The sequence below is a fragment of the Cebus imitator genome, unplaced genomic scaffold, assembly GCF_001604975.1.
Source record: "Cebus imitator isolate Cc_AM_T3 unplaced genomic scaffold, Cebus_imitator-1.0 Scaffold85, whole genome shotgun sequence".
Lineage (NCBI taxonomy): Eukaryota > Metazoa > Chordata > Mammalia > Primates > Cebidae > Cebus > Cebus imitator.
The window spans coordinates 2,784,483-2,797,060 of NW_016107400.1; the positions used below are offsets into that span (position 1 = coordinate 2,784,483).

General features: G+C 45.5%; 1 protein-coding gene across 1 annotated transcript in view; it reads left to right on the forward strand.

Annotated features, from left to right (window-relative positions):
* The first annotated feature begins 3,236 nt into the window (after window positions 1-3,236).
* Window positions 3,237-12,578, forward strand: part of VPS35L (VPS35 endosomal protein sorting factor like) — a 140,599-nt gene continuing 131,257 nt past the window's right edge. Inside the window, exons 1-2 of the mRNA XM_017534287.2 lie at window positions 3,237-3,293; window positions 12,481-12,578. Coding sequence (XP_017389776.2) covers window positions 3,277-3,293; window positions 12,481-12,578 — 115 coding nt within the window. The 5' untranslated portion in view covers window positions 3,237-3,276. The remainder of the gene's footprint in view (window positions 3,294-12,480) is intronic.

Here is a 12,578-nt window from a genome sequence, read left to right on the forward strand (position 1 = left end):
TTCTTCACATGTACCCCAAAACCTAAAATGCAATAAAATAAATAAATGGGAAAAAAAAAAAAGAATTTTTCTTTCGTTACTGCCTAATCATGTAATGTGAGTGTAGGAAATGGCTAGTTACTCTGCCCTCTTACTGAGGAGATGCTGCATGTGATAACCTGTAAGGCTGTGTGGGAAGAGCCCCTCGCTTTCCCCTGGCCACCCTTTAACCCTTGTTCACTCCCTGTGTTGGGAATAGCAGGTAGGACTGGAAATACTTTCTTACTCATACTGAGCTGAACACTGGAGGGCCCGTTCTGGAGATGATCGTTTTCCCTGTCATAGGTCACCATCCCATGAACAATCACAGACCACCACCTGCAAATGAAAACTAAGAGTTATAAAAACATTGAATGCTGTCTCTCTAAGAGACCATAATGGATACCTAAGCAGGTTATAAAAATAATTTTGGGGGCTGGGTGTGGTGGCTCACCCCTGTAATCCCAACACTTTGGGAGGCCAAAGCGGGTGGACCACCTGAGGTCGGGAGTTTGAAACCAGCCTGACCAACATGGAAAAACCCTGTCTATACTAAAAATACAAAAAATTAGCCGGGCGTGGTGGCACATGCCCGTAATCCCAGCTACTCAGGAGGATGAGGCAGGAGAATCGCTCGAACCCGGTGGGCGGAGGTTGTAGTGAGCCGAGATCATGCCATTTCACTCCAGCCTGGGCAACAAGAGCAAAACTCCATCTCAGAAACAAAAATTCTGTCAGGGTGAGGTGGCTCACGCCTGTAACTTCAGCACTCTGAGAGGCCAAGGCGGGAGAATCATGAGGTCAGGAGTTCAAGACCAGCCTGATCAACACGGTGAAACCCTGTCTCTACTAAAAATACAAAAATTAGCCAGACGTGGTGGCATGCATCTGTAATCCCAGCTACTCTGGAGGCTGGGGCAGGAGAATCCCTTGAACCTGAGGGTGAAGTTGCAATGAGCTGAGATCACGCCACTGCACTGCAGCCTGGGCAGTAGAGCGAGACTCTGTCTCAAATATAAAAATAATTCTCGTTATTTATTTATTTACTTTTTTGAAACTGAGTCTTGCTCTTGTCGCCCAGGCTGGAGTGCAGTGGTGCGACCTCGGCTCACTGCGACCTCAGCACCCCCCACCATACCTGACTAATTTTTGTATTTTTTAGTAGAGACAGGGTTTCACCATGTTGGACAGACTGGCCCCGAACTCCTGACCTCAGGTGATCCGCCAACCTCGGCCTCCCAAAGTTCTGGGATTACAGGTGTGAGCTACCACGCCCGGCCTAAAAATAATTTTTAAAAACAAAGGAGACCTTTAGTCATTGAACACGGAAAAACTGGGATATGGTATGGTTGGAATCACATCATTAGGTTCTAACAGCTGAGGGCAAACATCGTGCCTGACCAAAGTTAGATCTGACAGTAAAATATTACCTTTCACTTTATTTGTTCTTTTCTTTGGTCAGCGTTTCTCCATAGCCCTCACTTCTTTAATTTCTCAAGGATGTGGACAAAGTTGCCACCCAAAGCATGACTTCTCAGCCTCTGGTGGCAAAAAAAAAATCCCTTAGTTATTCACACTTTCCATAAAGTTAACTTGTTTCAGGATTACTTCCTATGATCTGTTTCCGAGGCCTTAGGTTAATCGGTTTGGTTGAGTCTGTGTAAAAGCATACCATACTGCCCTGTTCATGGCCTCCTGAATTACATGGTACCTACCCTCCCACCTGCAACTGCTGCCATCCTTTACGTGTCTGAAGGGACCAGCAGCAGCAGGATCGCCTGGGAACTTGTTAGAAATGCAGAAGCCCAGGCCCCACCCTAGCTGTGACTCAGAATCTGCATTTTAATAAGGTTCTCAGCTGAGTGGTGTCCACATTCAGGCAAGAGAAGCACTGCTTTGTGACAGGTTGCACAGTATGCTGCCTTGGAGAGAAACGCTGTGGAAACACAAAGATCACAGGAGTACCATATGATTCTTTTCTGTGCTCCATGATAATATGGCTTCTGCGGAGTGCTGGCCATTTGCCAGGCATTTTATAATCCTTTCCCTTCACTTTAAAGTCAAAGTTACCCTAATTTCACAGATGAAAAAGCTAGGAGTCTATGCAAAACTACAACCAGAGTTGAAAGAGTATTCTAATTGCCTTTTCTAGAGGAGTTCTTTTGAGAATCTGTTTTCCTGACGTCTGAAAAAAAAAAAAAAAAAACTTTAAAGTAAAATTAAAAAATAATAAAAAGTAGGGTCAGATGCTGCCTTGTGATTAAATGACTCCCATTGCAGTATTTGGAGTTAGAGTTCAAATCCCAGTTCAGTCACTTGCTACTGGCCTGGTACAATTCACCACACTTTTTTTGAGCCTCATCTTCTCTAAAATCAACACCAATGGTATTTCAGAGGTTTGTAGTGAAGAAAAAATGAAGGGTGCATGCAAAGTACCTGACACACAGAGTTAAGCATTTAGTAAATGGTAGCTGTTTTGAAAATATCCTGATTCCCCCACTTTTTAAATAAACAGAGGGAACACTAAAGCCCGTATGTTCTGTGGTGGAAATGGATATCCACTTTCCTAGAAACACTGCTTTGCCAAGTGGGACGAAAGGCGAACCCCAATTTCCCCACGTGCATTAGCTGCAGTCAATCATATTGGATCTAGGGCAGCCCGTGGTTGCTAGTCGTGCGAAGGGCACTCTGGCAGTGCCTAAAGCGCCCGCAAAGCAGTGGGTAAAGCGCCGGCCTAGAGGGGGCGTGGCTGACCCACGCCAAACAGCGCATTAGCGGCAAAACCAGGTACTGGCTGAACCCCAGTTTGCGTCTTCGCTCTGCCGGCTTCTGGAGTCCTTTCCACCCCTAGAGGGCGCAGGTGGGTTAAGCAGCAGTCATGCCCGTCACCATCATAGCGCCCAGAGGCAGGACCACCCGGCCCTGTAGTCAGCTGCCCTTTACAATCATGGCTCATAGAAACTCTGCGGCACGCTACTAGAGGCCGACGCTGCTCCTCAAAAGCATGGCGCAGGCGGAAGTCGTAACCTGGGCCGTCCTGAGCAGGCAGCTGCCCCTCTCAAGCATGGCGCCTGCAGAAGGTCCGTTCGGACTCTGCGGGGCGGGCAGATGCCCTTCACAAAGATGGCGGTCAGGGCAGGCGAGGCGAGGCGAGGCGGGGCGGGGCGGGGCGGGGCGGGGCGGGGCGGGGCGGGGCGGGGTCTGGACGGCGGAAGCTGGGCCGACGGCCCCAGAACAAGCGGTCATGTGACTGGGAAGATGGCGGTCTTCCCTTGGTAAGTTAGCAGCGGCGGCCGCGGTTCGGGAGGGGCTGTCCTCGGTTGTGTCGGAGTCTGTCTGGGTCTGAGAATGTGAATTCCTCTCTGTCAGGTTCTGGTGGTCGACTGCCCACCCCTAAGTTGTCTTGACCGTAGAATCTCTGGCCGCTACTGCGGTCCAGCGGAGCAACCTGAAGCCAGACTGGCGGGTTCTTGGTTCTCTCCCAGTCTGCTGCCTCTCTGCGGCCTTCCACAGCCCCCTGTCCATTCATTCCCTAAAGAAAACTTGAGTTTCCCGGCTTCCGCGTCTCCAGAAGTTGGCGCGGGTTGAAGGGAATGGTGGACTCGGCTCTCAGTCTAGACGAGTTGGCAGACGTGGCTGTCGGTCAGTTATCCTGAGCTGCCCTGTTCACCTGGAGACTTGCGTTTCTCACCTGTGAAATGGCCGCTATTCATACTACTCTAAGCAGAGCCCTCGGACGTATTCCTTGGCCTCAAGGAGGTGAGAGTATAACGGTGCAGACACACAGTAGAGGGATGTCCAAAGAAGGCGTTCGGATGAGACACCGAGAAGGAAGCGATTATCCCCACCTGGGGGCTAGGGGAAGACTTCAGAGAGGGAGAGTTAAATTGGGTCTTGGAGGATAAATAGGAGGTCAGCACAGGTGAGGGCTTGGCGTGTGCCAAGGTTGGCAGGCCCGTAAGTCCCCTGTGGTTGGAGTAGCTGGGAGTGACTGAAGCTTCAGCGTCCAGCAGGTGGTAAGTGTGTGAGTGAAGAACTTGAGCAAGTTGTGTTGGTGATAGTGGGATTTGGGGACGCGGAATCTCTCCTGCGTCTCATAAGGTGAGATAATTTACTTTCTCTCCTAATGATGTGAAGTAGCTTAGATTCAATGAGCGAATGAAAGACGTTAGAAGTAGGTACAGCCTTCTGATTTTGTGCTTGATAAACAGCTGATTTTGCCTTATTCCTTTCACTTGCCCAACCCTTAGGAGACTGCTTTCTTGGCACACTACATCAGCATTGAATGCCTCTGAGCACTTCCACGCCCTGAGTTTTCCTTCAGTTAATAGTCGTGCTGGCTGGGCGCAGTAGCTCACGCCTGTAATCCTAGCACTTTGGGAGGCCAAGGCTGGTGGATCACCCGAGGTCAGGAGTTTGAGAACAGCCTGGCCAACGTGGCGAAACCTCATCTCTACTAAAAATATAAAAATTAGCCGGGCGTGGTGGTGGGCGTTGTAATCCCAGCTATTTGGGGAGGGTGAGGCAGGGGTATTGCTTGAACCTGGGAGGCAGAGGTTGCAGTGAGCCAAGATTGCCGCACTGCACTCCAGCCTGGGCAACAGAGTGAGACTGTCTCAAAAAAAAAGAAAAAAGTCATACTGGCTTGACCAAAAAGCTAACCAAAAACATGAGAAACATTTGGCTTCAGTGGATTTATCTGGAGTTTGCAATCAGAAAATCCAGGAAGATGCTCTGTTAATCACTGCATCCTGGTACATTTTTACCTTTGGCATTTTAATTTTATATTACAGCAGGAAAACAGATGCCGTAACAATTTGAGTGTTTAGCGTCTCTAAAGTTCCTAATGCGGCCCTGCTCTAATTTTTTTTTTTTTTTTTTCCTGAGAAGGAGTCTCGCCCAGGCTTGAGAGCAGTGGCTGAGATCTTGGCTCCCTACAACCTCCGCCTCCTGGTTCAAGCAATTCTTTATCTAAGTCTCCTGAGTAGCTGGCATTACAAGCGCTCACCACCACGCCTGACAAATTTTGTATTTTTAGTAGAGACAGGGTTTCTCCCTGTTGGTGAGGCTGGTCTCGAATTTCTGACCTCAGGTGCTCTGCCCACCTCAGCCTCCCAAAGTGCTGGGATTACAGGCATGAAACACCGCTCCTGGCCCATGCTCTGAACATTTCTTTTTGTAGTGTGCATTCATCTTTCAGTTTCCCTACTAGACTTCTCCTTAAAAGTTAAGGGGATTGGCTGGGTGCAGTGGCTCACACCTGTAATCCAGCACTTTGGGAGGTTGAGGCGGCAGGTCACCTGAGGTCAGTCGTTGCAGATCTGCCTGGCCAACATGGTGAAACCCTGTCTCTACAAAAATACAAAAAGTAGCTGGGCATGATGGCAGGTGCTTGTAATCCTGGCTACTCGGGAGGCTGAGGCGGGCGGATCACCTGAGGTCAGGAGTTCCAGATCTGCCTGGCCAACATGGTGAAACACTGTCTCTACAAAAATACAAAAAGTAGCTGGGCATGATGGCAGGTGCCTGTAATCCTAGCTACTTGGGAGGCTGAGGCAGGAGACTTGCTTGATCCCCAGGAGGCAGAGGTTGCAGTGAGCCGAGATCGCCATTGCACTCCAACCTGGGTGACTGAGCAAGACTCCGTCTCAAAAAAAAAAAAAAAAAAAAAAAGTTAAAGGGACTGAGTTTTGTTCATCTTTGTATCTGGAGCCTAGAACGTGCTGGTGAGTACTGAATAGTATTTACGAATGAATGAGGAAACTGAGGAGGACTGCAGAGGAGAAATGAGTTTCTGTCATTAAATTTACTTTATCAAGCTCTTATTTTGTGTCAGATACCACACTTAGTGTATAACGTGTAACGTAATTCAGTTCTTATAGCAACCCATGTTTCAAATGCGGAAATAGAGGCAGAGAAATGAAGCAGTTTACTTAAAATCATTAGCCCCGCAAGGGACAGCTGAGGTTTGGAAGCCAGAGACTGTGATTGTAATCATCCTGGTCAGCTGGACCTCAAATCTATATCCTGGGCTGAGGTTTCTGGCTTGCGGGGTTCGCCAAATCTCACTGCCTTGCCATGGGTCCCCCAAGGAATGCCTCTTTTTACCACACTTTTTGCTATTCCTGCTATATTTCGGCCTGGCTAGGAGATGAGATGTCCTGTATACGCTGGATCACATTTTCTGTTTAATCCTGTGGTTATGGCACACTTGGAAAGTGTGACCACCCTTTGGGCCAGGGGAGGTGGCTCATGCCTCTAATTCCATCGCTTTGGGAGGCCGAGGCCGGTGGATCACTTGATGTCAGGAGTTTGAGAGCAGACTGGCCAACATAGTGAAACGCTGACTCTACCAAAAAAATTAAATTCCCTGTGTATGGTGGGACATGCCTGTAGTCCCAGCTATTCAGGAGGCTGAGGCAGGAGAGTTGCTTGAACGCAGGAGGCAGAGGTTGTAGTGAGCCGAGATTGAGCCACTGCATTCCAGCCTGGATGACAGAGTGAGACTCTGTCTCAGAAAAAAAAGAAATACCAACCTTTGGAGTCAGAATCTCTACATCATTTTAAGAGAGGGTGTTTGTATATGTGTGTGTGTGTGTGTGTGTGTGTGTGTGTGTGTAAGAAAAAGCTGTGTGGTCTGATTATGTGATTAGTAACCAGAAAATTACTTGAGAATTAAAATAGCTGGGCAAAGCATTTAGTGGATTTTGGTGTTTCCAGTATAAGGAGATTAATTTGGTTAATCATAGTGGGATTTCTGTGCATTCATACTGTCAGAGGTAAATAATTTTAAAATAGGCAGTTTTCAACCTTTAATGTGCATATAAACCACCTGAGGATTTAGTTAAAATGCAGATTGTGATTCCATAGGCCTGGGGTATTTCAGCCCGCCCAGGTAATGTAATTGCTGGTAATCTGTGAACTGTACTTTGAGTAGCCAAAGGGTAAGCTCAGCCAAGAGTGGAGGTGTGAAATAGTGGCTTTTTTTCCTGTGGCAGGTGCCAGTGATCCAGACAAGCCCTTTGCATTGTTGGGGATTGGAATTATGAGGATTTTTACCACTTTATATCACTATGTTAGCAAAAAGAAAAGGAATGATTTTTGAGAAAACGCCCACAGGAGGTCGCTGTTATCCTTACCAAAGACCCAGGGATTCAAGAAAATCCTTTAACATCTCAAATAAGGATCTGAGAGCAAATTTGAGGAAATAATCAAAGAGGTGGTAGAAAATCAAAATATGATGGTTTACAGTGGGCTTTCAGGAAGAAAATTTTTTTCTAAGATTTATTTCCAGAAGCAGTATTTTTTATTTTTATTTTTTTGAAACGGAGTCTCGTGCTGTTGCCCAGGCTGGAGTACAATGTAGCTGTCTTGGCTCACTGCAACTCTGCCTCCCAGGTTCAAGCGATTCTCGTGCCTCAGCCTCCCGAGTAGCTGGGATTACAGGTGTGTGCCACCATACCCGGCTAATTTTTTGTGTGTTTTTAGTAGAGATGAGGCGTCTCCATGTTGGCCAGGCTGGCCTCAAACTCCTGACCTCAGGTGATCCAGCTGCCTTGGCCTCCCACAGTGCTGGGATTACAGGCATGAGCCACCTTGCCCAGCCCAGAAGTATTTTTTCACCACCATTTCCCGCCCCCCTCCTTTTTTTTTTTTTTTTTTTTTTCTTTCTTTCTTTCTTGAGGCGGTGTCTCGCTCTGTCTCCCAGGCTGGAGTGCAGTAGTGCCATCTCGGCTCACAGCAACCTCCATCTCCCAGGTTCAAGCAATTCTCCTGCTTCAGCCTCCTGAGTAGCTGGGATTACAGGCACCTGTTACCACACCTAGCTAATTTTTTTTTGTAATTTTTAGTAGAGATGGGGTTTCTCCATCTTGGCCAGGCTGGTCTTGAACTCCTGACCTTGTGATCCACCTGCCTTGGCCTCCCAAAGTGTTGGGATTACAGGTGTGAGCCACAGTGCCAGACCTCCCCTTTTTTTTAAAAAAATAAAATTCATTTTAAAACTTGGCTCTTTTAAGAGACATAGACATATACTTAATTTTTAAAGTTCTCAACATGACCTATTGATAATCTTTGGAACTAATGAATTGGTTTCTATTGCTGCTCTCACTTTTGACAAATTAGCAAAATTTGAACAGCCTCTGCTTCTTCATCTGAAAAGTGGATATAGTACCTACATTGTTGGGTTGATGAAATGAGGAAATGGAGGTAAAGGCTGGCCTAGAGCCTCCTATATAGTAAGTGCACAATAAGTAAGAACTGTTATTTGAGTATTGCATATGAAGTTATATTTCTGTTTTGATCTAGCGTTTGCTCAGCTGTTGATTTGTCAGTAATTTTTTTTTTTTTTTTTTTTTTTTTTTTATTTTTTTTTTTTTTTTTTTTTTTTTTTTTAAGTAGAGATGGGGTTTCTGCATGTTGGCCAGTCTGGTCTCGACTCCCGACCTCAGGTGATCCCCCCACTTCCGTCTCCCAAAGTGTTTGATTACAGGTATGAGCCACTGCACCCAGACTGATTGGTTAGTAATTCCATTAGGGACAGAAAACACATTTGGAACTGACTTTCTGGTCATATTAAATTTTCTCTTTGTTAAATGAACCTTTTAACATTCTACTTTTCTTGACAACTGACAAACTTAAGAGTCATTTGAAGCTGGGCAGGGTGGCTGACATCTATAATCCCAGCACTTTGGGAGGCCAAGGTGGGCAGTTCACTTGAGGTCAGGAGTTCAAGACCAGCCTGGCCAATATGGTGAAAGTCCATCTCTACTAAAAATGCAAAAATGAACCAGGCATGGTGACACACACCTGTAATCCAAGCCTCTCGGGAGGCTGAGGCAGGAGAATTGCTTGAATCCAGGAGGTGGAGGTTGCAGTGAGCTGAAATCATGCCACTGCACTCCATCCTGGGGAACAGAGCAAGACTTTGTGACAAAAAAAAAAAAAAGTGATTTGAAAAGAAGAAAAGTGTCATTTGATGTTTTAAACTCCATCTTGACTGTTGGGGGTTTTGTTTTTTTAATCAAGGATTGCCTGATGGCATCCTTGATGAGATGGGAGTTTGGAAGAATATTTCATAGGTGATTTCAATTGCAGTCTTTTGGAAGATGAAGACAGTATATATTTTATAAATATGACCCCAGAGGGAGTAGGCAATATCTTGTGAAAGGGATTTTCCCCTAAAAAAAATAAAAGTCGAACTGGTTATTGTCAACCACCTTTCTCCTCCTCCCCTATACTCAAAGCTGAGTTCATTTAGAAAAGATAGAAATGAAATTACATGGGAGCACAATTTGTTTGTACTGGCTTGGATTTCTGGGTTAATGGAGGATATTGGTTGGGTAAAGCTGATCAGTTGCATGGCACAATTAGGTCTGGGGTACTAGTATTTCATACAAAGGTTAATGAAGTTGGGAATCTCAATGGGAGCAGAAGGTGGGGTGGGGGGATGAATTTAAGGGACTTGGAGGCCAAGGAAAGTCCCTGTGCTCTTTGAGGTTCCTCTTTCCCAAAGTGGGTTGGGGGAGACAAGAATTGTCCCATGTGCCTAGAAAAGCTGTTTTTCTGGAATGTGGTATTTGACAAATGAGAAGTGTGCATGTCTTTTGTTAAAGCAAAACTATTGGGCAGATGCAGTGGCTCATGCCTCTAATCCCAGCACTTTGGGAGGCCGAGGCGGGTGGATCACCTGAGGTCAGGAGTTCAAGACCAGCATGGTGAAACCCCATCTCTACTAAAAAATACAAAATTAGCTATATAGTCTATATAACTAGTTCCAGCTACTCTGGAGGCTGAGACAGGAGGGTGGCTTGAACCTGAGATGTGGAGGTTGCAGTGAGCTGAAATCGCACCACTGCACTCCAGCCTGGGTGACAGAGAGAGACTCTGTTTAAAAAAAAAAAAAAAAAAAAAAAAAAAAAAGAGGGAAAACAAAAAAAAAAAAAAAAAAAAAAAAAAAAGGAAGGGAAAGGGAAAAAAGGAGAAAGATTGGGGGAAAAAAAAAAAAAAAAAAAAAAAAAAAAAAAAAAAAAAAAAAAAAAAAAGGAAGGGAAAGGAAAGAAAAACTATTATTCATGGCACTTGTTAAAGAAAATGAGAGAGGCTTTAGGGGGCTGCTGCAGTGGGATTTTGCAATAAGGGCTAGAGATTGGCCTCCACTCCTAATGTAACAAGAAGTGGAAATTTATAGCCAAGTGGGGATAGAAGAAGAATTTGATCAGATATTGAGAGCGATTGGATATGGAGGGGGATTCTGGCTCAACCAACTTAACAGAATTCTTGCTAAAACTGGGTAGTGCAAAAGCAGACTTGGAAATCCAATAGCCAACCACTAGCTGGGGAGAGAACTCAGAGGAGCCTGCACAGAGTTAGGTCAAGGAGAGACTTTGTCACTTTCCATACTGGCTGAGATGTTCTGCTTGGAGAGTCAAGGGAGGAGATGAGAAAGGGGTCAGATAGGTTAACTTGTCTTTGACTTTGTGGACCTGACATTCCGTGACTGTGGTAGCTTTTAAAATTATATGTGGATACACACATGCGTAAAACATTTGGTTAAGTGTGTGAGTTAAAAATTTTTTTTTAAACTGTAAGGTATGAAATCAAATTCCCAGATCTTCATAATAGAGATTAAGAATGTAAAGAGAATCATTTTAAAACATTTTCTGCCTTCTCCCCACTCCTGTGTTCCTCTCCTTCAGATTTCTTTTTTCTTTTTAAGAGAGATGGACTTATTTTGTTGCCCGGGCTGAAGTGCAGTGGTGCGATCATAGCTCACTGCAGCTTTGAACTCCTGTCATCCCACCTCAGCCTCCAGAGTAGCTGGGACTACAAGCATATACCACTACACCGAGCTAATTTATTTTTTTTTAATTTTTATTTTTGTAGAGATGGGGTTTTGTCATGTTACCCAGCCTGGTTTTGAACTCCTGGGTTCAAGCAATCCACCTGCCTTGGCCTCCCAAAGTGCTGGGATTACAGGTGTGAGCCACCATGCCTGGCTGAGAATTTCTTAAAATGATACCTTATTTTCAAAGGAGCAACAATAAGACTTTTGCGGCACAAAGATGAGCAAAGAAGACACAGGAACAGTATCTTTAAAATGCTCAAAGAAGGCTGGGCAGGGTGGCTCATGCCTGTAATCCCATCACTTTGGGAGGCTGAGGCAGAAGGATCACTTGAGCCCAGCAGTTTAAGACCAGCCTGGGCAACATAGGAAGACACCATCTCTCAAAAAAACTTAAAAAAAGAGTAAAAAGAAAAATTCTTTTGGTTTCTATACATTTTACCATAAAGGCTCTAAGTGTGTTTTGTCTGTTTGCCTTTGTACTTGTCCTACTTGGGCCATGGATGTTTCTTGAGTCTGTAGCTTGATGTCTTTCTTTGGTTTTAGAAAACTTTCACCTATAATCTTTTTAGAGACTGTTCTTGCACATTCTCTCTCTCTTCCTCTTTGGGATTCCAATTATATGTGTGTTAGCCTTCTCTTCTCATCCCTCGTGTCTTTGAAATTCCGTCTGTCTGCCTGTGCTTTTCTGCCCCATGCTTCAGCCTCCCCCTTTATTTTCCAGCTCACGAATCCTTTATCTTGTTGAACCTTCATGAAACCAGTGAAAACATCGTGAGCTCTTCATTTTCTTTCTGTTTGGCTTTCTCTTGCCCAGTGCAGCTCAATGGGTGAATACCTTGAGGGGAAATCTGGGCTGGATTTCTGTCTTCCCTGTGCTCTCTCCTCTTCCTCCTGGCTGTCTTGATAGCCCTGGACTCCTGTTGATCTGTGCAGCTCTGTGAGGTTTCCTTAGAGCCCTTTCAGCTGCTCTGCTGCCTCACAGCTGCCCTCTGCTTGGTGTCAGCGTCTTGTCCCATGCTGAGGAATTCATAAATGCCCTGAGCAGGAAAGCTGGGCAAGGAGTTTTAGAGTCACTGTAGTGAGTTTTCCCGTCTTCTGGTGTGTGGCATGACAAGTCCAGTATGCTGGCAGCTCTTTATACCTTCAAACAGATTTTTAAAAAATGTGTTTGTTTTTTTGTTTGCCATGGAGTCTCACTCTGTGGCCCAGGTTGGAGCGCAGTGGGGCCATCTCAGTTCACCGCAACCTCCACCTCCCAGGTTCAAGCAGTTCTCCTGCATCAGCCTCCCAAATAGCTGGGTTTACAGGCATGCACCACCATGCCCAGCTAATTTTTATATTTTTAGTAGAGATAGGGTTTTACTGTGTTGGCCAGGCTGGTCTCAGATTCCTGACCTCAAGTGATCTGCCTGCCTAGGCCTCCCAAAGTGTTGGGATTACGGGTATGATCCACCGTGCCTGGCCAAAAAGTTTGTTTTTAAATGTAGTTTCTTTTTGACCTTGGTCAGAATATTGCGCTGCTCTGAACTACCACATCATTGAGAAAGTCTCACCAGAAGTTTTTAGCAGTTTAAGTGTCCCCATCCACTAATTGGCTCTGTTTTGCTGTTGACCAGGCACTCCAGGAACAGGAACTACAAAGCTGAGTTCGCATCATGTCGACTGGAGGCAGTACCATTGGAGTTTGGGGACTATCATCCTCTGAAACCCATAA